The sequence below is a fragment of the Miscanthus floridulus genome, chromosome 19 (genome assembly GCF_019320115.1).
Source record: "Miscanthus floridulus cultivar M001 chromosome 19, ASM1932011v1, whole genome shotgun sequence".
Taxonomy (NCBI): domain Eukaryota; kingdom Viridiplantae; phylum Streptophyta; class Magnoliopsida; order Poales; family Poaceae; genus Miscanthus; species Miscanthus floridulus.
This window is the reverse complement of record NC_089598.1, coordinates 38,109,372-38,131,067: the sequence shown is the minus strand read 5'-3', so window position 1 is coordinate 38,131,067 and position 21,696 is coordinate 38,109,372. Positions and strand designations below refer to the sequence as shown.

Sequence of the window (21,696 nt, the reverse complement as noted above, 5' to 3'; positions counted from 1 at the left end):
TACACATGCATAGTAACCCAAACAAAATGCAGAACAGAAGGAATAAACAAACAGGAATAACAGCAGCAACTTTGAGTATACAATTCTGCGGGGGTAAAATTTATCTGCATTCCACGATAAATGAAGACCATCACCAGATAAAAGCAAAATATCAAGTCTTGTGTTTGGACTGCTTCCCTAGACTAATAATAGCTAATTTTTGCTTCTGGCACACACCATAACAAAATAATGCCGCAACGAGAATAGCAATAACGATAAAAGTTCAAAACTTCTTTCTCTTCTGGTTTTGAGACTCGCCCAGATTCTTAAAATATCCATCAAAAGTTCAAAACCTCTTTCTCTTCTTGTTTTGAGACTCACCCCCCTGGTTAAAGCTTCTGAAATCATTAGTGGTCTCAGCAGTGTTTTGCTTCTTCAGCCCTTTACGACCACCATGCCCAAACTTGGAATCCCTTGCCCTCCTGTTCTTTCCTTCTTTACCTCGCTTATCAAGACCACCAGACCTGTCACCAGGAGAAACACCAGGCCTCTTTTTCTTTGATTGTTTAAATCCTTCTTCTCCTTCAAAATTAAGGTCTGGCACATCATCATTTCCCTTGGTGAATCCCCCTTGTTGCCTCTGCTTCCTCCACTTCTTGACTGACTCAATCTGCTCCTTCTTCTGCTTAGCCCTCTCCTTCTTCTTCTCAGCCTGAACCTCCTTTGCTTTCTTCCTGGACTCTCTAGCCTTCCTCCGTTCCTCAGCCTCCTCGATCCTCTTCTTCTCCGATAACAACCTCCCCTTGATCTTGTGCATGTGTGCATCAGTCTTCACCATCTCAGCATAGTAATCTGTTGGTCTGAGGAACCGGACCATCATCGACTGCAGCTTCTCAAAGGCCTGCCTTGTACCATCCAAAGCTTGGGTGTAAAACGCAAGTTCGCGAGCAAGATCATCATTCACATCAACTTTCTCCCCCTGATCATGCTCAATAGTGAGCTTGTGCATCCAGTCCACATTCTTGGGCCAGGCTATGTCTTCAAGTTTTTCAAGAATAGCCTCCTTGTTGTATATAGCTTTGTCTGAAGGCTTAGCCTGAGCTTCTTCACCTGAATCATCTTCTGAGTCCGATTCTTCAACATCAGAATCAACATCATCCATGATGTCTTCATCATGGGCCAAGGCCTCTTCATTTGCAACGGCCACCATTTTTACTATTACCAAAGAAAATGAGATAATATTAATTAACAGAACCCAATATGACGGTGATTAAAAAAAGTATGAAAGCCAGAGGTCCCCAATCAAACATAACAAAGGTACAGAACAAATCAGGGATAAAAAAAGCGGCACTAAGCGCACGCTTCAGCGCGCTGAAGCGCTAAGCGGACGGGTAGCCCTTCGCTATGGGGTATAAGCGCTCCCAAAGCGGCGCGACCGCCTTGGTGGAGCAGCGGCTGCTAGCTCCCGCTGCCCGACGGCCGCGCGCGGCGCGCAGCGAAGCCGCAGGGGCCGGGCGCCGTCGACGGTCCAGCGGAGGCGGGAGGGGAGAGGGAGGGGCGTACGCAGGGTCGCCGGCCGGTGTGCGGAGGACGGAGGCGAGAGCGAGAGCGAGAGGCGGGAGGGGGAGCCGCTGAAGCCGCCGCCGAGCCTGGGACTGCCCCGTCGTCGCTGAGAGCCCGAGCCTCAGCGCCGCCTCCGTCGCCTGCGTGCCGAGCGCGAGTGGGGGAGGGAGAATAAGGAGCGCCGGCGCTGCGATAAGATGAAGAAACGGCGGCGGATGTGAGGCTGTGTGCCTGGCGCAGTGTTAGGGTAAAGAAACGAGGCCTATGGGTGTGGCGAGATGTGGGTTTGGGCTGAATTAATGGGCTTTTAGATGGGCCACTAAATGAAAGCCCATACCATCCTTTTTCCCTTTTCTTTTTCATTTCAATTAGATGCCAATATTTCTCAAAAAAAAAAGATGGACCTACTTGTCATTCACCCGAGTGTCATCATAATCAATGAGTCAATCTTTCGAGTGTCATTTTTGCAATTTTTTCGCACATAATAGATCATATCACATATGTTTAGGATGTGTTCATTCTCCGATAATGTGACAGTCACATATAAAGCTTTTGAGGCTAGAGCATTGGTGGGTGGAATGGCTACTAATTCTCTGTTTCAGAGGATAGTCATATGGAAGGTGGTTGAGAATATGATTCCAGGGAAGAAAAAGGACCAGAATTCTGGAGTATCTGCGCCTTCTGGGATCATGTGGTCCTTCGCTGCTGGTTCCAATCTGGCAACGTCTACCCACAGTGCTGAAAAGGAGTCACGGAAAAATCTTAACAAGTTCTACAAAGAACTTCGGACTTTGAAAACTGTTAACATGGCAGGTAACTCAAGTCAAGGGAACTAAAGTTTGAATACAATGGCTGGAAATGTTGGGCTAAAGCTTCAGCATTTTATGGAGTGATAACTGTGTCTCAATTGCTTGACAGGTCGTCAGTTTGGAGATGAGGGTCTGTTTTTTCTAGCAGAAAGCTTAGCCTATAACAAGGTCTGAGATGTTAAGCATTATTGGACTCCACCCTATATTCTATTTGTATATTTGCATACCTAGCTGTTTCTATACCTTAGCAGCTTAATCTCATTTGAATATTTTGGAAAATGAATGTTTGTTCATGTGCATTTTCAGAGTGCAGAAGAGGTGGACTTTTCTGGCAATGGGATAACAGCTGTGGGGATAGAAGCCTTTGACGGAATTCTTCAGATAAACACAGCTTTGAAAACTCTCAATTTATCTGGAAATGACATTGGGGATGAAGGAGCTAAGGTCTTCTCAATCTTATCATCTCTACATTCCACATATCATTTTGTAATTGGCATGTTTTTTTATGGAAATCATACTCCCTTCAGACATAAATAAGTGATTCGGCATCAACATGGTCTCCAAAATATTTGACTACTAGTTTTTGTCATGCAACTCATATTATTTTCCAAATATCCAAATTAAACACATAAAGGTAATTTGTAACCAAAATTTGGAGTGGTTGACTTCACAAACATGTAGAGATAACTTTGTTAGTACTTGCTTAACTTTAACTGTTCTCCATGGTCGGGTACCGTCTCATTATGGCACTAGTACCAGTGGGGCACACCTGAGTTGCATTTTGATTACTTTCTTTAGTCTCTAACTGGAGTCTTTGCCTCATTAGTCATTCAAATTTTTAGTGTTTATGGTTTTACTAGAGAAAGTAGCCAAGTTAACAAGAAATGGTCAAAAAAAATATAAATAGCAGCAAATGTTTTCAATACTGAGTTGAGTATATTTTCCCTTTACACCTGACTGAATGTAACACTCATGAATGCTTACAGTGTCTTTCAGATATATTGGTTGAAAATGTGGGTATTCAGAAACTCCTTCTGAACAGTATCAATATTGGGGACGAGGTGCTTGCTCCCCCTCTTGTTTGCTCTCACTCCCTCGTTACCTACTTGTTTTGCATTGTAACATTCACTTTTCTTTTCAGGGTGCCAAGGCAATTTCAAATATGCTGAAAAAGAATAAATCAATACACATTCTACAGCTCAGCAATAATACAGTTGACTACAGTGTAAGTATAAGCATCCACAAAGACATGTACTTGAATACATAGGGGAAAAATAATTACAATATTATGATTACATCCTTGAAAGGTTGCAAGACCTTTTACTTTTGTTTTTCCTTGAAACAGGGTTTTGCAAGTATTGCAGAAGCCCTTTTAGAGAATAATTCGATCCGGAGCTTGTATCTCAAGTTAGTAACTCACAACCTGGCAGCCTTAATGTGATTTATACTGAATGTGCAAATGATTTTGTGAACACAGCCTATGATGACTAATTGTGTGTGACTACTGACTAACTACTGGTGCGCTATGTTCAATTTCTCTAGTGGCAACTATGGTGGCCCTCTTGGTGCATCCAGCCTAGCTCAAGGAATTTTAGGTAACAAGTCTTTAAGGGTACTACTTAAGACACTTGATTATATACTTCCAGTCTTCCACATAGTTTTTTTTTTGTAATTTTTTAAATGTTTGAAAGTGAACCAGATTCAATTCCATCTTTGCTTATATATCAAATTATGGAGAAGTGTCTGTTTTAGCTTTCTGAAGGGGTAATAATATTTTGAAACTTTCAGGTTTGGCTATGTGTCCAAATTTTGTATGGACCAATTTTCCCTGTCACTACTTTATGCTAACAGGCAAAGTCATGCTGTGGCAATATTGGTAGGATGATTATCAGTAGAACTCTTTTGTACCAATGTGCTATCTATGAATTAAGAAATAAGAATTTACCTTAGGTTTGAATGTAATATGTTTGAAATTGTTTTTCGGGTTCTACTGATATTCCCCCCCTCCCAATTTTTGTTGTTTATTACTGTGTGGTGATTTTTGTCCGTTTCTAATTTTCTATATTATATTCAATTGATATATAAGCATTCAACCTTCGCTAGGAAATTCACTTGCATGGTAATGGGATTGGGAATGAGGGAATACGTGAGTTGATGTCTGCATTATCTGCTCACAAAGGTGCCTTTTTTTCCTGGCTAAAGAAACTATCAACAAGCCTATGCTTATTGGATGTTTATTCCTAATTATGTGCATGCTTGGCTGAATTACAGGGAAGATCACAGTTGTGGATATTGGCAACAACAACATCAGCCTGGAAGGTTTACGTCCTGTTGTCGGGTTCCTCAAAAGGACAAAATCCTTACAGTAGTTCAGTCTCTACATGAACGATATCAGCGACGAGGTAATACTGTTGCTTCAATTATTTTCTGTTTGCATGATGGCAATAACTAAAATATCGGATTGTCTACATATGAACATACCATTAGTTCTAGAACCAATTAGCTAACCATATAATCACTCACCATAACCCAATGACCATTTAGCGATGTATATGATAGAAATTCAGATTAAAGGCTTTACTGTTGTTGTATAGACCTTTAACACATATAAGTGCTCCTTAAAGCTTTGGCTGTTATTTTCAGTCTCTTCATTATTTGTCAGGCTATTCCTGTATCTTGGGAACCTGAGACAAATTATTTCATGATGCAAATAGGATCCTTTTCATAAAGTTAATGTCTGTTTCTATTTTGTTTTGGGTGGTAAGTCTGGAATTATTCCTTGAAGCTGTCCTCTATTTCTGGTTGCTCCTCCAGTATGTTCGTTTTTTCAGTCACATGGCTAATGATTACATATACCTGTTTGTTTATAATAAGTATATTAATGATTTCCCCTGTATCCAGTGTATAAGCATGTTTGTTTATTCTTATGCATTTCATTTAATGAATCCTGTTGTATGTTAAAATGAATTTCACCAGGGAGCTGAAAAGGTTGCTGAGGCTCTGAAAGATAACAAAACAATTTCTACCATAGACTTGGTGAGTATTTATTTGGCTGCAACCCCCAGAAAGTCAGATTCTCACATACCTTCCAGTTTATCTTAAATTCCCACATATGGGAGGTGTGTGTGTGGGGTGGGGGGTGGGTCAATAAACCTTCTTTGAAATTCCCCTGGTAGGCCACATTAGAGAGGATATGTGTACCTGCTGAATCCTCTTGTATTTCCAGGGTGGCAATAACATTCACTCCAAAGGTGTTGGTGCAATAGCGGAAACTTTGAAGGATAATGCGGTGCTGACAACAGTAAGTCATCTAAACATTCAGACAATATTTGCCCACAAAATAAGTTATAAGACTAATTCAGAATATGCATTGTAGCTGGATTTGAGCTATAATCCAATTGGATCAGATGGGGTAAAGTCTTTGTGCGATGTCCTCAAGTTCCATGGGAAGATCCAAACCCTTAAGCTTGGCTGGTGCCAGGTGATCCTCAGAACTGAATGGAATTGTATGAGCAATTTCACCATTTAAGTGTTCTCACCATAGTTGCATATCCTGCAGATAGGTGTGGAAGGTGCAGAGTTTATTGCCGATTGTCTCAAGTACAACACAACACTATCAACATTGGATTTGCGGGCGAATGGACTTGGAGATGATGTATGAGTGATCTTTTTTTCTTGTTAATGATAACTTGCACTTTGGTGTATGATCCGTGCTTTGGTTGCTGACACTTTCCAATTCCTGAAGGGTGCTATATGCTTAGCACGAAGTTTCAAGATAATCAATGAATCTTTGACGTCTCTTGACCTGGGTTTTAATGAGATTAGAGTAAGCGAACATCTCGTTTCTGTTTCATCCTATTAGTTATTGGCATTTGGAAATCTTGTATTCTCAAATTCATTCATATTTCTGACAGGATGACGGAGCATTTGCATTGGCACAAGCACTTAAGTCTAATGAAGATCTGGCAGTCACATCATTAAATCTTGCAAACAACTTCTTCACAAAATTTGGACAGGTCAGTTTAGTTTGTTTTCATCTATCAATGGTTATGTATGAAGGCATATTTAATTTCAATTCATGTCTTATTATGAGCCACTGCAGGTTGCTCTTTCCGAGGCGCAGGATCATGTATACGAGATGCGCGAAAAGGAGATAGACATTTATTTTTAGGTGGCACCGGTTTCCCTCTGCACAAGTTAACACAGGATTGATGCTTATTTGTCGAGTAGGTTGAAGAATAAGGTCGTGGTAGAGCAATGCTCTATCCTTGTATAGAAAATTTTGGCCAATTAGTCAACTCTTTACTCTTTATTTAGGTTAGCCATTCAAGTGTCAATATGCAAATTTTTCTGGAGACATCAGTCTTGTCTTGAACCATTCATATTGGTTGGAAATGGAATGGATATGATGGGCATCACATACAGCTGACATTGCACTGTCGTTTCTCTAGCCGTTTCCAGTCGCTGGCCTGGCTTTTTGGCAAACCTTCTCTTGGCTGGTCTGGGTTGTTTTCACATATCACGGTGGGCGTCTTCTTTCTGTGGACGACTTCACCGATGTGGTGGTTTATGTTCCTCGAAACTGAAACATGTTCTCATGGCATCCACAGGTATATGGGAATATGCGATGATGTTGGTAACCTCAGACCTGTAGGCTGCTGTGAATGTCACACAAAGATTTCGCATGCAGACTGCAGTTGACTGGAAGAGGGGAAGAGGGGAACCCTATGACGCTGACATGCAAGATAAGCGTTGGCCGGTTGGTCACTGAAACAATTTACGGTCAGCTACATCGATCTGTGGTTGAAGTCATTATTAGCTGAGGGTATACGTTCATGTTGCTGTCACGGCTCTGAATCAATCACAAGCACAATCATATGGTTGACTCCGACTAGGGACAATCAAGATCGGTACGAACACCGCCGAACTCTAGATATGCATGTACGTGAACAGTGAACCGATCCGCGCGGAAAAAAGAAGCCCGTGCCCATACCGCATTTTGGTCACTCGTTCAAGGCGTGTACTGGCAGCGTACTCTGCTCGCATATCCTAGGCGCGAAATCCATGCATATCTTGGATGTGTTGGCGCGAGCACGAACGAACTTAAGAGCCACGCAGACGCAGTGTTTGTGATAACCAAGCAATGCCGCCCATAACGGAAAACGGCATCACGTACGTACACACCATGGCACCACAGCGACGCCCGCCTAGCTAGCTAGATAGTATGTAGATACACACATATGCAGTTGCTGCACAACTTGCGCAAGTGCAGTAAAATAAATAATAAAAAACTTGCTCAAGTGCATGGATCCATGGCCGAATTCGAAATCAGGCTTGCGTGTGTGAGCCAGCCAGCTAAGACGGGATGTGCAGCAGCAGGGACAGGGGAGAGGTAGTCCATGCGTGTGCACAAAGCACACTTTTTTTTAATGAAAGAAGAATTACACTCTATTAGATAATAGCTGGGTACATTAACATGTTACAAGCACTTTGGAATACACTATATATATAAAACTTATTTTCAACTAAATTGTACTTACGCTGTGAATGGCTTCCGATCTCAAAACTAAACTTGTATGATGTTTCGTATGACGGACAACATAGTCTTCTGTTCCGCCACCGGTTGCGATCCACCGTCGCTGCCACTTCGCTTTCCCATTGCCTCCTCATCTCAAGCTTCGGGTCATCTAGGCCTCTTTCCCCGCTCCTCGTCCCCTCCTGCTCCGAAGTCGAAGGCAAGGAGCGTCTCCACCACCACCGACCGGTGATTGGTGAAAGTTGTCAGTGCCATCCTTTCGCCCTCGTTGTCTTCAGGGGCACTATGGCGTCCATTAGGTCAACGCAGTCGAAGTAAGCGCCGCCCCTCTTGTATGCCATCATCGCCTCAAAGCAAGCCCGACAAACGCTTGGTGAGCTCGACATGGTGCCGAAGTGCAAGCGAAGTCTTATCGATAGTTCTTTCCATACGGTCTCCTCGGGCAACACCGAAGCCTCCATCCAGATCGTCTCACTACTAGGCAACACCCAAGGCCTTGTCGATACCTCCTTCCAGAGTGTCTCATTGGGCAACACCCATATCCCCGATAGCTAGCAACTCCTCGTATCTAGACTTCTATATTGAACCCTAGAAAAAGGGGCATATGTCCCCATATGTCCAACGCCCATCAACCCATCAGCACAACCAATTAGTGCAAGTACATTGGTGTTGTATCAATATAATGTCAAACAATTTTATGACAACTTAATAGACACCGCACAGGCAAACACTCGGCAAAGAGCCTTTTACGTGTGCGCCATTAAAAAAGTTTATAATTACACATAAGCCATTAAAAAAGTTGACCGCAGACAGGTGCCACTGTTCTAAACTTCTTTGCCTTACAAGCCATTTCGTCCATGTTCTGTTTGTTTTTCGCTGTTTGGTAGCCCTTATAGGTAGGACCGGCTAGTGAAATTGTCCATTTTGCCCATTGACGGTGGAAACCGTGTTGATTGTTCCTCCTTATCTTCTTCCCACGACCCAGACGCTCCTATGCACCACAACGCGGCCTCCTTGTCGTCAGCACCGCGCCCGGTGGCCCGGCCCTGCGCCCCCGGCACCTCCAGGCCTCGGCCCCGCCCTTCGCCCCCGGCGCGTCCCTGGCACCAGGCCCGCCCTGCGACCCCGACAGCCTAGCCCCATGCTCCCGGCCCCAGCACCGCCCTGCACCCTCGGTGGCGGCGGCCCGGCCCCGTGCCCCCGACGACCGCACACGCTCCAGGCCCCGCGCCAGCAGCCGTGCTCGGCCGCGCGCCAGCGCCTGCTCCCCGGCGACCCGACCCGCGACTCGGCCCGACGACCTCCTAGGCGGTCGTGCGGCGAACCCCGACGGCCCCGCGGTCTTGCCCCGAGCCCCAGCGCTCCCCGGCGGCGCGGCCTGTGCTCCAATGGCTTGTCGTCGTCGTCCCCGATGAACCACTGGATGGAGCAGGAGCCCGGCGAGCGGCGCAGGCGTCCCCGGAGCAGGCGCGCGGCCCCCGTGGCGGCGGCGAGCGCAGCGGTCGCGGACGCCGCGAGGAGGGCGAGGTGGTGGCCGTCGCCACCACCGTGGAGGAGCAGGAGCAGGAGCAGGAAGCGAGCGGGAGCGCCAGGACGAGCAGCGGGTGGCCGCGGATGCCGCGAGGAGGGCAAGGTGCGAGGCGGCACGGCGGCTTACCTTGGCGCAGGGCCGGAGGGGAGAAGAAGTCGTCGGGGAGGAAGCCGTTGACCTCCGCGTCGTCGTCTAGGTCCTCCTCGACGTCGAGCAGGCCGAGCGCGCCGTACTCGCGAAAGGCCGGGGAGGCGGACATCAGGCGCCACAACTCGGGGGAGAAGTCCTCCACCTCCTGCTCCGGCACCGCCTTTGCCGTCTGCTGTAGACCACGGTACCGCACCCCGGAAGGCACGAAGAGCTCCGCCTAGGGGTTCAGCCTCCCGCCGCCACTGCCGCTCACAGCCGCCACTGCCGCTCGGCTTCTCATCCTCCTACTGCCGTACTCACACTCTCGCACTCGCATCTACTACCGCACTCAACTGTCGCGCTGTTGTTTGGGGACGATTGGGATGGTATGGCTCTCAGGATTATACCAGTGACGCGAGCAGGAAGTTCTTCGCTCGTCTCTCGGTCTCTGTACTAGTATCGATGTTGTAGTTCCAAACTCTAATAAGCGGGTCAGGCAGGCAGAGGATGGACGACCACCGTCTAAGGGCAACATGGACAATTTCACTAGCCGGTCCCACCTATAAGGGCTACCAAACAGCGAAAAACAAACATAACATGGACGGAATGGCTTGTAAGGCAAACAAGTTTAGAGCAGTGGCACCTGTGGTCAACTTTTTTAATGGCTTGTGTGTAATTATAAACTTTTTTAATGGCACACATGTAAAAGGCTCCTCGGCAAAAGGCCTGAGAACAGATGTCTAACGAACGACGGCCAACATTCATGCAAACGGAGTTGAGAATCTTCTTGTTTCTCGAGTCCTCTTCTTCTTTCTGCCACCGAAGAATAAGGAAGACTGATATGAAAGTTATTCTCCCTAGTTCTTCATCGTGATCAGATCTAAACACAACAAAACGAAAAAGAGAACCGAGAAAATTATTCCACGGCGGCAACATCATCTCCGCCTTGTTGTCGCTGTCCGGAAAGAAAAGTTTCCATGTTATCATGCTTGCTGACGCAGTAGTTGTCGTCCTCATCTTTTTTTTTCTCGAACGTGCACTGTAGCACGTATTTCATTAAGAGGAAGCAGAGAACAACCAAACAAATACACGATGCAGCTACGAACCCTCATATCACCGGTTACAAACCACGAAGCAAGTGGTGTGTGACCTAGAGCAGAAAGTAAGAACAAGAGAAAAGGATACAAAAGCGGGCGACAGGCCACGACACCTAAAACCTAAGTACTGAGCCTGCAAGAAGAAAGGATGCAACATCGCAATGGTCGCCTACACAAAAGACCTTCCAGCAGCAACGATGGCAAAGCATCCGCCAACAAACCAAACGGCAGCAAAGCATCCGCCAACGAACCAACCAGCGGCCAAGCATCCGCCTGTGAAATAGCGCCGGTATCCACTACGACAAAGCATCCGTAGTGGGGGCAGGGCTAGGTCACTCTCGGCAGCAAAGCATCTGCAAGAGAGGAGGCCAATGATAATGGCGGCAAAGCATCCGCCAACAACCAACCAGCGGGCAAACATCCGCGGGGCAGGGCCAGGTCACTCTCGGCAGCAAAGCATCTGCAAGAGTGGAGGCCAACGACAATGACGGCAAAGCATCCGCCAACAACCAACCAGCGGGCAACCATCCGCAGGGGATAAGCAGTAGTGGCAAAGCATCCACTACGCTATCCACGACAACAAATAGGGTAAGGTCAACAGCTGCAGGATAGACCAAAGCGAGACGAGACGACCACAGCAGGCACAGTGAGGGACTCCTCAGGGAACCGACGGCAGGGAACAGGCTGATTCTTCAGCGACACCTTCAGGAAGGACGCCATGGCAGAGACATGGACGTAGTGGCCGCTGACCTTAGAGGCCTCTAAGGCAGGGCTTTCACCCAGAATTCGGCGCAGGTGGCACAGGAGCATGGGGCTCGAAGAACGACGCCTCCACGGAGGTATGTGGCGCCACAGGCGTCACTGTCGTCCGCCCGGCCGCAACCGGACATAGCTTCGCCCAGAGCACCATGCAACCAGAAGCACCGCCCCCACAAGGGGTAGGTGCACCGCAGTAGCCCCAGGGCGGGGAGGGCAGAGCCCGGAGCCGCCCCGCCGGCCGACCGTTTCACCGGAGAAGGTAGGTGTCGGGGATGGAGGGCGGACGGACGCCCATGGAGCCGAGGCGCATGGAGAGGTGGCCCACAACCCCAGCGCCACCAGCGCACCTAGCGCCACCAGCTCAGCCGCCAACCCCACCAGGGAGCGCCTGGCTACGGCCAGATCTGACGCCACAGGGGTAGCCCATCAGGCCGCCACCGGGGCCGGGCAGCAGCACCGTAGCCACAGGCTGGCGCGTCCACGACACCCGCAGACGACGACGAGCGCACGCAACCGCAGGAGGGCCACCACCGAGCGCACGCCATGGCCGTCCAGATCCGGCCGCTACCTCTCCGGCCGCAGAACCAGGCCCCGTCGGGTACCCAGGCGGCGGATCCGTCCAAAGGGGGCCCGGATCTGCGCGGCTGGCCTCCCAGGCGCCCGGATCTGGCCGGAACTGAAGGGGAAGAGGGGGGGGGGGGGGGGATGTTGGAGGAGAGAGCGGGGGAGGGGTAGGCGGAACTGCGCACGGGTACCGCGTTTTGGACCCACCGCGGGCCGCCGCCGCCGCACGCCGAATGGCGGCGACGGCGGCAGGTGGGAAGGAGGCGGGGCGGGGTTCCGGCGCCGGAGGTGGAGGGTCGCCCCCCGAGTCGCCCGACGGGAGCGCTCTCCTCACTGTTTCATACTTCAGAGAAAGGATAGATGTTGCTGGTGCTATGAAAGTCTACTCTCGTCCTCATCTTCAATGGGGCCGCCACGGAGAACACAGCTTCCAATTGTTTCCGGCATACGTAGTGCAACTGCAAGCTTTCCCTCGTCAGCTATAAAAGGGCGTGATAGGTGAGGCCGTGAGGTGCGCCGCCTCAGCCTCTCGTCGCAGAAACCGCGTTCTCGTCGTCGGTCTTGGCTTGCAATGGCTTCCAAGGCGTGCGCGTGGGCTCTCCTCGTCGTTCGCCTGCTGGTGGCAGTCGTCGCTGGCTCGACGCCGGTGGTGGCGGCGGCGGAGGCGGCGTTCGATGAGAACTACGTGGTGCAGTGGGGTGAAGATGGTTATCACCTTGTCATCCGGGGCACGGAAGCTAATATCACCATGGATCAGAGCTCTGGTACGTACGTGTGCAACGTGAACTTTTGCGTTCTTGCTGCGATAAAAATTGACGTCGTGAGTGATGATTGTGCGTGCGTGCAGGTGCCGGGTTCCGGTCCAAGTCCATGTACTGGCTCAGGGTTCTTCCACATGAGGATGAAGCTGCCCTCCGGCTACACGGCCGGCGTCGTCACAACCTTCTACGTGAGTTCCACGACGATCGACGTTATGCGTACTTGTTTGCTCGATCACTATGCATCCTCTCTTCCAGCTTATAAGCATCTCTTCTCTTCCAGCTTATCTCGCAGCCGGAAGACGGCACCCGTGACGAGGTGGACTTCGAGTTCCTGGGTGACAAGGCCGGCGTGCCCATCACCCTCCAGACCAACGTCTTCGTCAATGGCCGCGCGGTGATAGGGAGCAGCGGCTGCACCTCTGGTTCGACCCCGCCGCCGACTTCCACGACTACAAGATCCTCTGGAACCCATACCAGCTCGTGTAAGAAACACAAATCCCAGCGTTCCAAATGGTGCCACTGCCAGCAGTCTGCTAGCCAAGTACGACGTCCTAACTGTTGGTGGAATTCGCGTGTGCACACGCAGGATGTTCGTGGACGACACGCCGGTCCGGGTGCTGGAAAACCTGATGGGGACCGTGCCGGGGTATCCGTTCCCGGCGAAGCAGACGATGCTGATCCCCGCGAGCATGTGGGACGGCTCCGACTGGGCGACGGACGGCGGACGGACCAAGGTGGACTGGTCCCAGGGGCCCTTCACCGCCGGCTACCGGGGCTTCGACGTCAGTGGCTGCGCCAACGGGAGCGCGACGCCGTGCCACTCGCCGGACCTCTGGTGGAACGGCGGCGAGTACCGGAACATCACTGCAGAGCAGCGGGCGGCGTACGAGGACATGAAGAGGAATTACTTCAACTACGACTACTGCGCCGATAAGGCCAGGTTCAATAACACCGTACCCATGGAGTGCAACTACGATGCTTGATAAGCTGCGAGTAAGGCTGGACGAAAAACTCGAAGCTCGTTAGCTCGCTCAGCTCATGGCTGGCTCGACTCGGCTCGGCTCGGCTCATTATGATAACGAGCCGAGCCGAGCCTAGATTTTAACTCGTTACCTATAACGAGCCAACTCGAGTCAGCTCGCGAGCCGTTCACGAGCTAAACGAACCAAGCTTCCAGGAAAAAAAGTATCAAAACTTATATTAGTTTTTATATTACTCCATGTCTCTTGCACTTTACAATTGACTGGTAACTGGTCTAGACCCTATAAATTGACCGGTAATTCGTCTAGATGTATTTCTTTTATATTATTATTATTTTCAAACTTTAGATAAATGCAAATATTATATTTTATGTATTTTTTATACCTGGTTCGCGAGCTTAACGAGCCAGCTCAAGCTTTTAACGAGCCGAGCCGAGCTGGCTTTCTGGCTTGTTAGGATAACGAGCCGAGCCGAGCTAGCTCGTTATCTTAACGAGCTAGAACGAGCCGAGCCGAGTCGAGCCAACTCGTTATCCAGCCTCAGCTACGAGTGGCGTTGTATATCAAATTAAATCCACCATTTAAATATAGGACGAAAAGATGTCTGATTATTTGTTGCAAGAGTTTAAATACACAAATGGTTATTAAGGACTACAAAAATATATTTCTAATTAAGTCACTAAATTTATTATTATTCATACACATCATGTTCATACTATGTACTTCAGCAGCTCATCCTCACGGATGTGGCATGCTAGTGTGACAGGGGTGGTGTGTGTGTGTGTTTTGCACCATCCCCTCGCCTTCTCTCTCCCACTCTCTCTTTGCCTCATTTTCTCTTGAGTACCTAAGAGGACTGTATATTATGTCATTATTAGATAGAAAACGTGGTTCAACTAGCTTGATCTGCGGCCTGGACCTCCCATACGACTAGATCCACCACTGGACTATCCCCGACAGTTGGATCCTCTGCCGGTCTTGCCGGGGCTCCCCTTGCTCCCTGGCCTTGGCCATCGCTGCTAGGTCGTGGCAGGAGCCACCATACCCATGATGCCGACTCCTAGCGTCTTCCTTGGGAGCGAGAGATGAGTGAGAATGGATGCAAGTGCATGCGGGAGTGTCCTATTGGTCTTCATGCTACCTCATCGTCGACCTCCCCATTTGTGATGGCTAGTGATCTATCACAACGACACAGCCACACCCACTCCCACTCCCAAGCCTCCCCCGTCGATGTTCATGTTGAGGACTTGGAGAAGCTAGATTAGGGATCAACCAATGATAAGAGCAACCCCAACAGTTTGGGATTTTTTGTTTCCCAAATCTTGTAGTTTGGCAACTCCCCAAATGTTTTGCCAAAGGAAAAAAAGATCAATCTCCAATAGTTTGTCAAATTTCACTTGCCAATCTGAAAAGTTGGGCCCACGAGCTGGGTTTTTGCCGCGGGATGAAGGCCTTTCCGCGCGAATTTTTATTCGCGTCGTCGCGCCAAAACATCGCCGGCTTCGTGTCGCGACTCCTTGACGGTGGCAGATCCTTCCTGGCCGGTCTTGTCTCCTCCCTGCAGTCCATCGCTGGTACTTGTGTCCTGCCAGGCGGCCACCAGGAAGTCCCAGGCGGCAACCATATACAGGTCGTGGTTCATCGCTGGTACTTCTCCTCCCTGCGTGTCGTGGTTCCATCTTGGGGCGCCGTGATCAGGTCGCCGTGGACGTCGTCAGGTCTCCTGGTCGCCATCCGGCAGGAGCTGCAGGACGGCCATCCTTGGCCATCCATCAGGTACACAGTACTTGAGTGTTTTGGGAATGGTCAGGGTGCTATGTACAGATTGATTGATGTTGTACAATTGTCATTTCCAGGCGACGTCATGAGTGGTGTCAAATCACTTCTCCAAAGAGAATTGGAGGATGATTCATCTTCAGATGACGATGATTATTTCATCATCGCAGCTGCTGCAATTGTCCAAACGTTTTCGGGTCATAAACGAAGACCTGGTGGTTCTGTCCCTGGCCATGCTATTATTTATCGAGATAGAGAAGGCGGCCATCGAAGGATGTTTCAAGATTATTTGGCGGATAATCCAACGTACGGACCACATTTATTTCGTCGGAGGTTTGTGGTCATTCACCTTTGATTGCCCCGTACTATGCACTTAAGTATTATATGTGTTATTAAACTTTTGTTTATTTTTCTTCAGGTACAGGATGAGTAGGGAGCTTTTCCTACGCATAATGAATGCTGTTGAGTCACATGATGATTACTTTGTGCAAAAAAGAAATGCAGTCAACGTACTTGGATTAAGTTGCTTCTAAAAAGTCACTGCTGCATTTCGTATGCTCACATATGGGGTTCCCGCTGATGCTACAGATGAGTATGTTCGCATTGGAGAGAGTACTGCACTTGAGAGCCTACGTAGGTTCGTTGCTGCAGTTGTTGATTTATTTGAAGATGAATACCTGAGACATCCCAATGAGGCAGACACGACACGCTTACTGGCACTCGGTGAGAGAAGGGGTTTTCCTAGAATGCTAGGGTCTATTGACTGTATGCATTGGGCGTGGAAGAATTGCCCAGTCGAACATCAGGGTCAGTACAAGGGGCATGTGGAGAAGCCCACTATCATTTTAGAAGCTGTTGCTTCGAATGACCTTTGGATATGGCATGCCTTTTTTGGAATGCCTGGGTCGCATAATGACATCAATGTCCTTCATCGGTCTCCGTTATTTGCAAACCTGGCAGAGGGTAGAGCTCCAGATGTGAACTACACCATTAATGGTCATGATTACACCATGGGGTATTATCTAGCAGATGGTATATACCCCTCATGGGCTACTTTAGTCAAGTCCATCTCTCTACCTATGGGGAACAAGAACAAATATTTTGCCAAAGCACAAGAAGCAACGATGAAGGATGTGGAAAGAGCTTTCGGGGTTCTGCAATCTAGGTTTGCCATTGTTCGAGGACCAGCTCGCTTGTGGGACACAGAGACACTTGCTTTGATCATGAGGGCCTGTGTGATCATGCACAATATGATTGTTGAAGATGAAGGATTCGTCGACCCTGATGAGCGGTTCGATTATGGTGGTCAAAATGTGCAACCTAATCGTGGCCAGGCTACTCGACCACTTGCAGAATTTATTGATGCTCATAAAAGGATTAGAGACCAGGAAGCACATTTCCAATTGAAAGAAGACCTCATCGAGCACCTATGGAACCATCATCCGGATTTATATTAGCTACATATTGCATTTTCATTTAATTGTTAAGATCATTTTATGTTATCAGTCTACTATAATGAATAATATTTTATCAGTTTACATTTTATGTTATCAGTCTACATATTGCATTATCAGTCTACATATTGATTTATATTAGCTACATATACCATGCAAGTTCCCATGTGAGTAGCAATCTCTGTTGCCGCATTCATCAGCCGGTCTACTTTTGCTATCTGGTACGGTCTTCTCGGCCATCAGCGCAGCAATCTGGCAAAGCACATGCCACAACACTAAACCCTATCTGAACCCTACCGGCGCGGCAGAATCGAATTGGATGAGTGGTCCATACCGCAACCCTAGGAGCCGCCTCCGTCGAAGATGTGGATCGTTGCCAGCGTGGGATCCCCTGGACGGCTACTTGGCTTCGCGTGGATCACCGGCGTGGTCTCTCCTAGACGACTCGACTTCGCGTGTGGAACACCGTCGCTTGACGAAGCCCTTCGCGCGGGAAGGGAAGAAGCCCTGCGCGCGCGGGGGAAGAAGCCCGACGGCGCGTGTAGAATCGCGATGCGAAGTCGTATCCCGCGCGCATATATGCGCGCCGGGGAGGCGTTTTTTCCGAACTTGCCAAAGATGGGGAGGAGGGATGGGAAACTGTTGAAGGTTGTTTTTTCTCAATTTGCCAAAAAATGAAGGATGGGGAGGAGGGATGGGAAACTGTTGGAGTTGCTCTAAGGACGACGCATTCGGATAGCTACTTGTGTTGGTGGCTTGGTCGGGCGCAGATGAAGAAACACAACCAGAACAACCTCCAGGGGACGGCATAGCCCAACTTGCTACTACCATGCCAGAGATTCAAGCCCTCAACATTAGCGATACCTCCTCTATCATGGATCTGCATAGCCTACACAGCGTGCCACGCTAGGATGGGGGTCATCTGCAATAGGATGGCAGCTGCCAAAGATGGCAAGCTTCAGGTGGGTGGCCGTGTGCAGCCTACCACCACTTTGCATCTCAAGTTCGTTGTGGTTGATCCACAACAATCAATCCCTCCCCCAAAGTGGCAAGAGGTTTGGAAGAGGCTTTGGTGGAAGAAGCTATAGCCGCCGAACCCAACAAATGAATCTCCAATGCAGGTACAAAGCTCAAAACCCCACTGCCTAGTGCACATGCTCTTCCAAGGTCGTTGCTTCATATTCTTAGCCACGGACCATCGAATAATTGTACATGTAGTGTCATGACCCCTGGAAGTGCATCTTATTTTTCTTATCTGGTCATCACAAAGCAAGCGCTTGTCCATCACGACTTGCAACTTCAATTACAACCCACAAACTCCACAATTGTCTCCCCTTCCCAGCACCATTGAGCCACCGCTACTTTCAAGAGCATCCAGTTGGTCTAGTTGTGCGCTTTGCACCCTGTCGGCCAGAGTTCGAACCCCCCGGGATGGATCTGTTGGCCGGAGGAGGCACAGTTTATTTGCGCGTTGAAAAAATCCCCTCGTCTGGCCCACGCCAAAGCATACGTCTAAGGCCAGCCCAGTCTCATGGGAGCTGCAGTGCCACTGTGTATGGGTGGGACAGAGGTTCGGGGGTTTTCTCGACTTACGTGAGAAGGTCTTCTTCTTAAGCACAATGCCCGGGGGCTGTCTTACCCCTACGGGTTGAGTTTTTTTAAGTCACTAAATTTATTATTATTCATGCAACTTATGTTCATGCTACTTCAGTAGCTCATCCTCACAGATGTGGCATGCTAGCGTGACATGCTTTTTTGTACCATCCCCTCACCTTCTCTCTCCCCCTCCCTCTTTCCCTCATTTTCTCTTGAATACCTAGGAGGACTGCATATTATTTCATTATTAGATAGAAAAGGTGGTTTAGCTGGCTTGATCTGTTGCCTGGACCTCCATGTATGACTAGATCCACCGCTGGACTATCCTTGACAGTTGGATCCTCTGTCGGTCTTGCCACCAGGGGCTCCCCTTGCTCCTTGGTAGTTAGATCCTCTGCCAGTCTTGCCGCCAAGGGCTCCCCTTGCTCCTTGGCCTTGGCCGTCGCTGCTCGGTCATGGCAGTAGCCACCCATGATGCCAGCTCTGAGCGTCTTCCTTGGGAGCAAGATGAGTGGGGATGGATGCGAGTGCATGCGGGAGTGTCCTACTGCTCCTCATGCCACCTCATAATCTACCTCCCCATTTGTGATGGCTAGCAATCTGTCATAGCCACACCCCACTCCCAAGCCTTCCCCCATCGATGTTCATGTTGAGGACTTAGAGAAGCTAGATTAGGGATCGATCAATGACAAGGACAACCATTCGGCAACATGACCAGAACAACCTCCAGGGAATGGCGTAGCCCCAATTGCTACCACCATGTTGGAGATTCAAGCCCCCCAACAAAATCAGCGATGCCTCCTCTGCCATGGCTTTACATGGCCTACATGGCGTGCTGCACTAGGACGAGGTTATCTACAACAGGATATATGGCAACTGCCAAAGATGACAAGCTTTAGGTGGGTGGCCGTGTGCAACCTACCACCACTCTACACCTTAAGTCTGCTGTGCTTGCTCCACAATAGCCAATCCCTCCCCCAAAGTGGCAGGAGGTTTGGAAGAGGCTTTGGTGGTAGAAGATGTAGCCGCCGAACCCAACAAATGAATCTCCAGTGTAGGTACAAAGCTCAAAAACCCACCGCATAGTGCACAAGCTCTTCCAAGGTTGTTGCTTCAAATGCTTAGCCACAGACCATCAAATTGTGTAGTGTCATGACCCTAGGAAGTTCATTTATTTTTCTTCTCTAGTCATCACAAAGCGAGCTCTTGTCCATCTAAGTGACATGCAACTTCCATTGCAACCCACAAACTCCACAATTGTCTTCCCTTCCTAGCACCATTGATGCCGCTGTAACACCCTAGGTGTTTGGCTTCCACATAATTGCATTTCATTTCATAAACATATGCATCATCTATGTCATCATGCCATTGTCACTGAAACATACATATGCAACATTCGCAATTCTGGTTGTTTCATACTTGATTTGCTTGTGAATGGTAGTAGTACAACATGTGAATGCAACATGAGTCTCTCATACCTTGAAACATGGCAACATGGTAGGAATGTGGCAAGTTAAAATTGCAACAAAAGTAATGAAACATGTGAAACATGGAATTGCAACATTTGAGTGAATTGCTTGTTTTGTTGCTTCATCACATGTGATCATTAGAAATTGGTATAGCACTTTTGTAAAGTGGTTGATTATGGACTAATACACCTTAACTACACTTAGGGTAATTGTTGGGACATTGTTCATGTGGACCAAAATGACCAAATTGCCCTTTAGGAGAGGTTTGACTTGAAATGAACCTCAGAGTGACACTGTTTGACTAATTCAAAAGTCTAACTTAGAGATCTTGCATGGCTGTGCACTCTTTACCAAAGTTGTAGCTAATTTATCAAGGAACAAAAGTTGTTTTATGATCAACTCATGAAAATGTGTGGAACAGCCTCAAACATAGCCCGCAAGTCATTGTTGATGGTGGATTCAACACTGAAAAATATTTCTAAGTCTTAACTGCATTTTCAGTTTGATTGAGCCAACTTTGGCTTGATGTAACTTCTGATCTAGGGCGAATTAGATGATGGTCCTTGAAAAGAAGTTGTAGATAGATGGTAGGCCTACATTTTTCATGTACACAGTTTTTGCAATGGATCAATGGTTTAGCCGTGTTGACACGTTGAAGTCGCGCTGTCAGTCGTCGTCGTTGAACACTGAATCAACATTTCAGAAAACGGACAGAGCTCGCCGTGGCCGACCGGCGCAGGAGCTGATTGCCACATGGCGCGCATGCTTGGCCAACGTCTCCATGTCATGCGTCCGAGCTCCAGATGAAAGCCAGCGCCTGCCCAACGCACTTGCCTGCTCCATTTGCACTCTTTCGCCTCCACCGCGCGCAGCGCCGAGCCGCCGCAGCTCCTCCATTTCTGACCGAGCATCGCCGTCGCCTTGCACGCTCACCACTGCAAAAGCGCGCCGGCCATCTTGCCCCTAGCTTCGTCGTGATCCCCTCTACCACCTCCACCTTTCAATCGGGTCATTTGAAGCTTGGTAAGGGCGTAATCGCCATTTCTTCCACCGCCGCCATGGCGGGACCTCGCCGGAGTTGGCGCTCCACGCGGCCAACTGTCACCGCGACCTTCCCATCCTTTCTCTCCCTTGCGCTAGATACTGTGAGTGACGCTGAAGCTCATAGGGTCACCCACAAGGGTCGTGACGTCGTAGCCTCACCGGAGCCGGCCAAGCCATGGCCGAGCGCCGCCATGGCTGTCACCACCCCCTCTTGCTATGGTAATAGCCAAAATTGATGGCACCACTAGATGCGCATGGGTGAGGCGAACACCGTAGCACCGATGGACTCGCCGGAGATGTCACCGGCGACGAGTTGCGCCGCCGTCATTTCTTCCTCCCCTGTCTGTCTCTCTGTCGGGAGGGACCCACGTGTCAGTCGTCGTTCTCAGGCGGGAGCGAGTTCTGGGCCACGCCGAGTCTGGGCCACGCCAGCGCGTGCTTCACGGGCCGTCGTGTCCTTCGGGCCGGCCCAGCAGTAGAGTTAGGGTTTCAACATTGTCTTGGTTTTATTCTTTCACAGATTTGTGTATAGATTCAAAAATATGTATCTCCTAGTTGGTAGCTTCAAATGATGTGGTTCCAATTTTGTTGAGTTCATAATAATGTCTAGTTTATATTAAAAATATAATTTATGCCATGTTCTGTTATG

At 48.9% G+C, this 21,696-nt stretch overlaps 1 protein-coding gene and 3 pseudogenes across 1 annotated transcript; 3 read left to right on the top strand and 1 right to left on the bottom strand.

Moving 5' to 3' along the window:
* Positions 1–40: 40 nt before the first annotated feature.
* Positions 41–1,762, bottom strand: LOC136528062 (probable rRNA-processing protein EBP2 homolog). The gene is made up of 2 exons (XM_066520958.1): positions 1,543–1,762; positions 41–1,194 (listed from the first exon to the last, which is right to left on the bottom strand). The coding sequence occupies exon 2, from the start codon at positions 1,187–1,189 to the stop codon at positions 326–328; it is 864 nt and encodes a 287-aa protein (XP_066377055.1). The 5' UTR covers positions 1,190–1,194; positions 1,543–1,762; the 3' UTR covers positions 41–325.
* Positions 1,763–2,120: 358 nt separating this feature from the next.
* LOC136525897 (uncharacterized) lies at positions 2,121–6,547 on the top strand (annotated as a pseudogene).
* A 5,991-nt stretch (positions 6,548–12,538) lies between these two features.
* LOC136525896 (putative xyloglucan endotransglucosylase/hydrolase protein 1) lies at positions 12,539–13,711 on the top strand (annotated as a pseudogene).
* Positions 13,712–15,412: 1,701 nt separating this feature from the next.
* Positions 15,413–16,941, top strand: LOC136525333 (protein ALP1-like; annotated as a pseudogene).
* Positions 16,942–21,696: the final 4,755 nt, after the last annotated feature.

What these genes read in the sequence shown, in the direction of transcription:
- LOC136528062 (XM_066520958.1), bottom strand. Translation starts at nt 1,189, where the DNA reads ATGGTGGCCGTTGCAAATGAAGAGGCCTTGGCCCATGATGAAGACATC.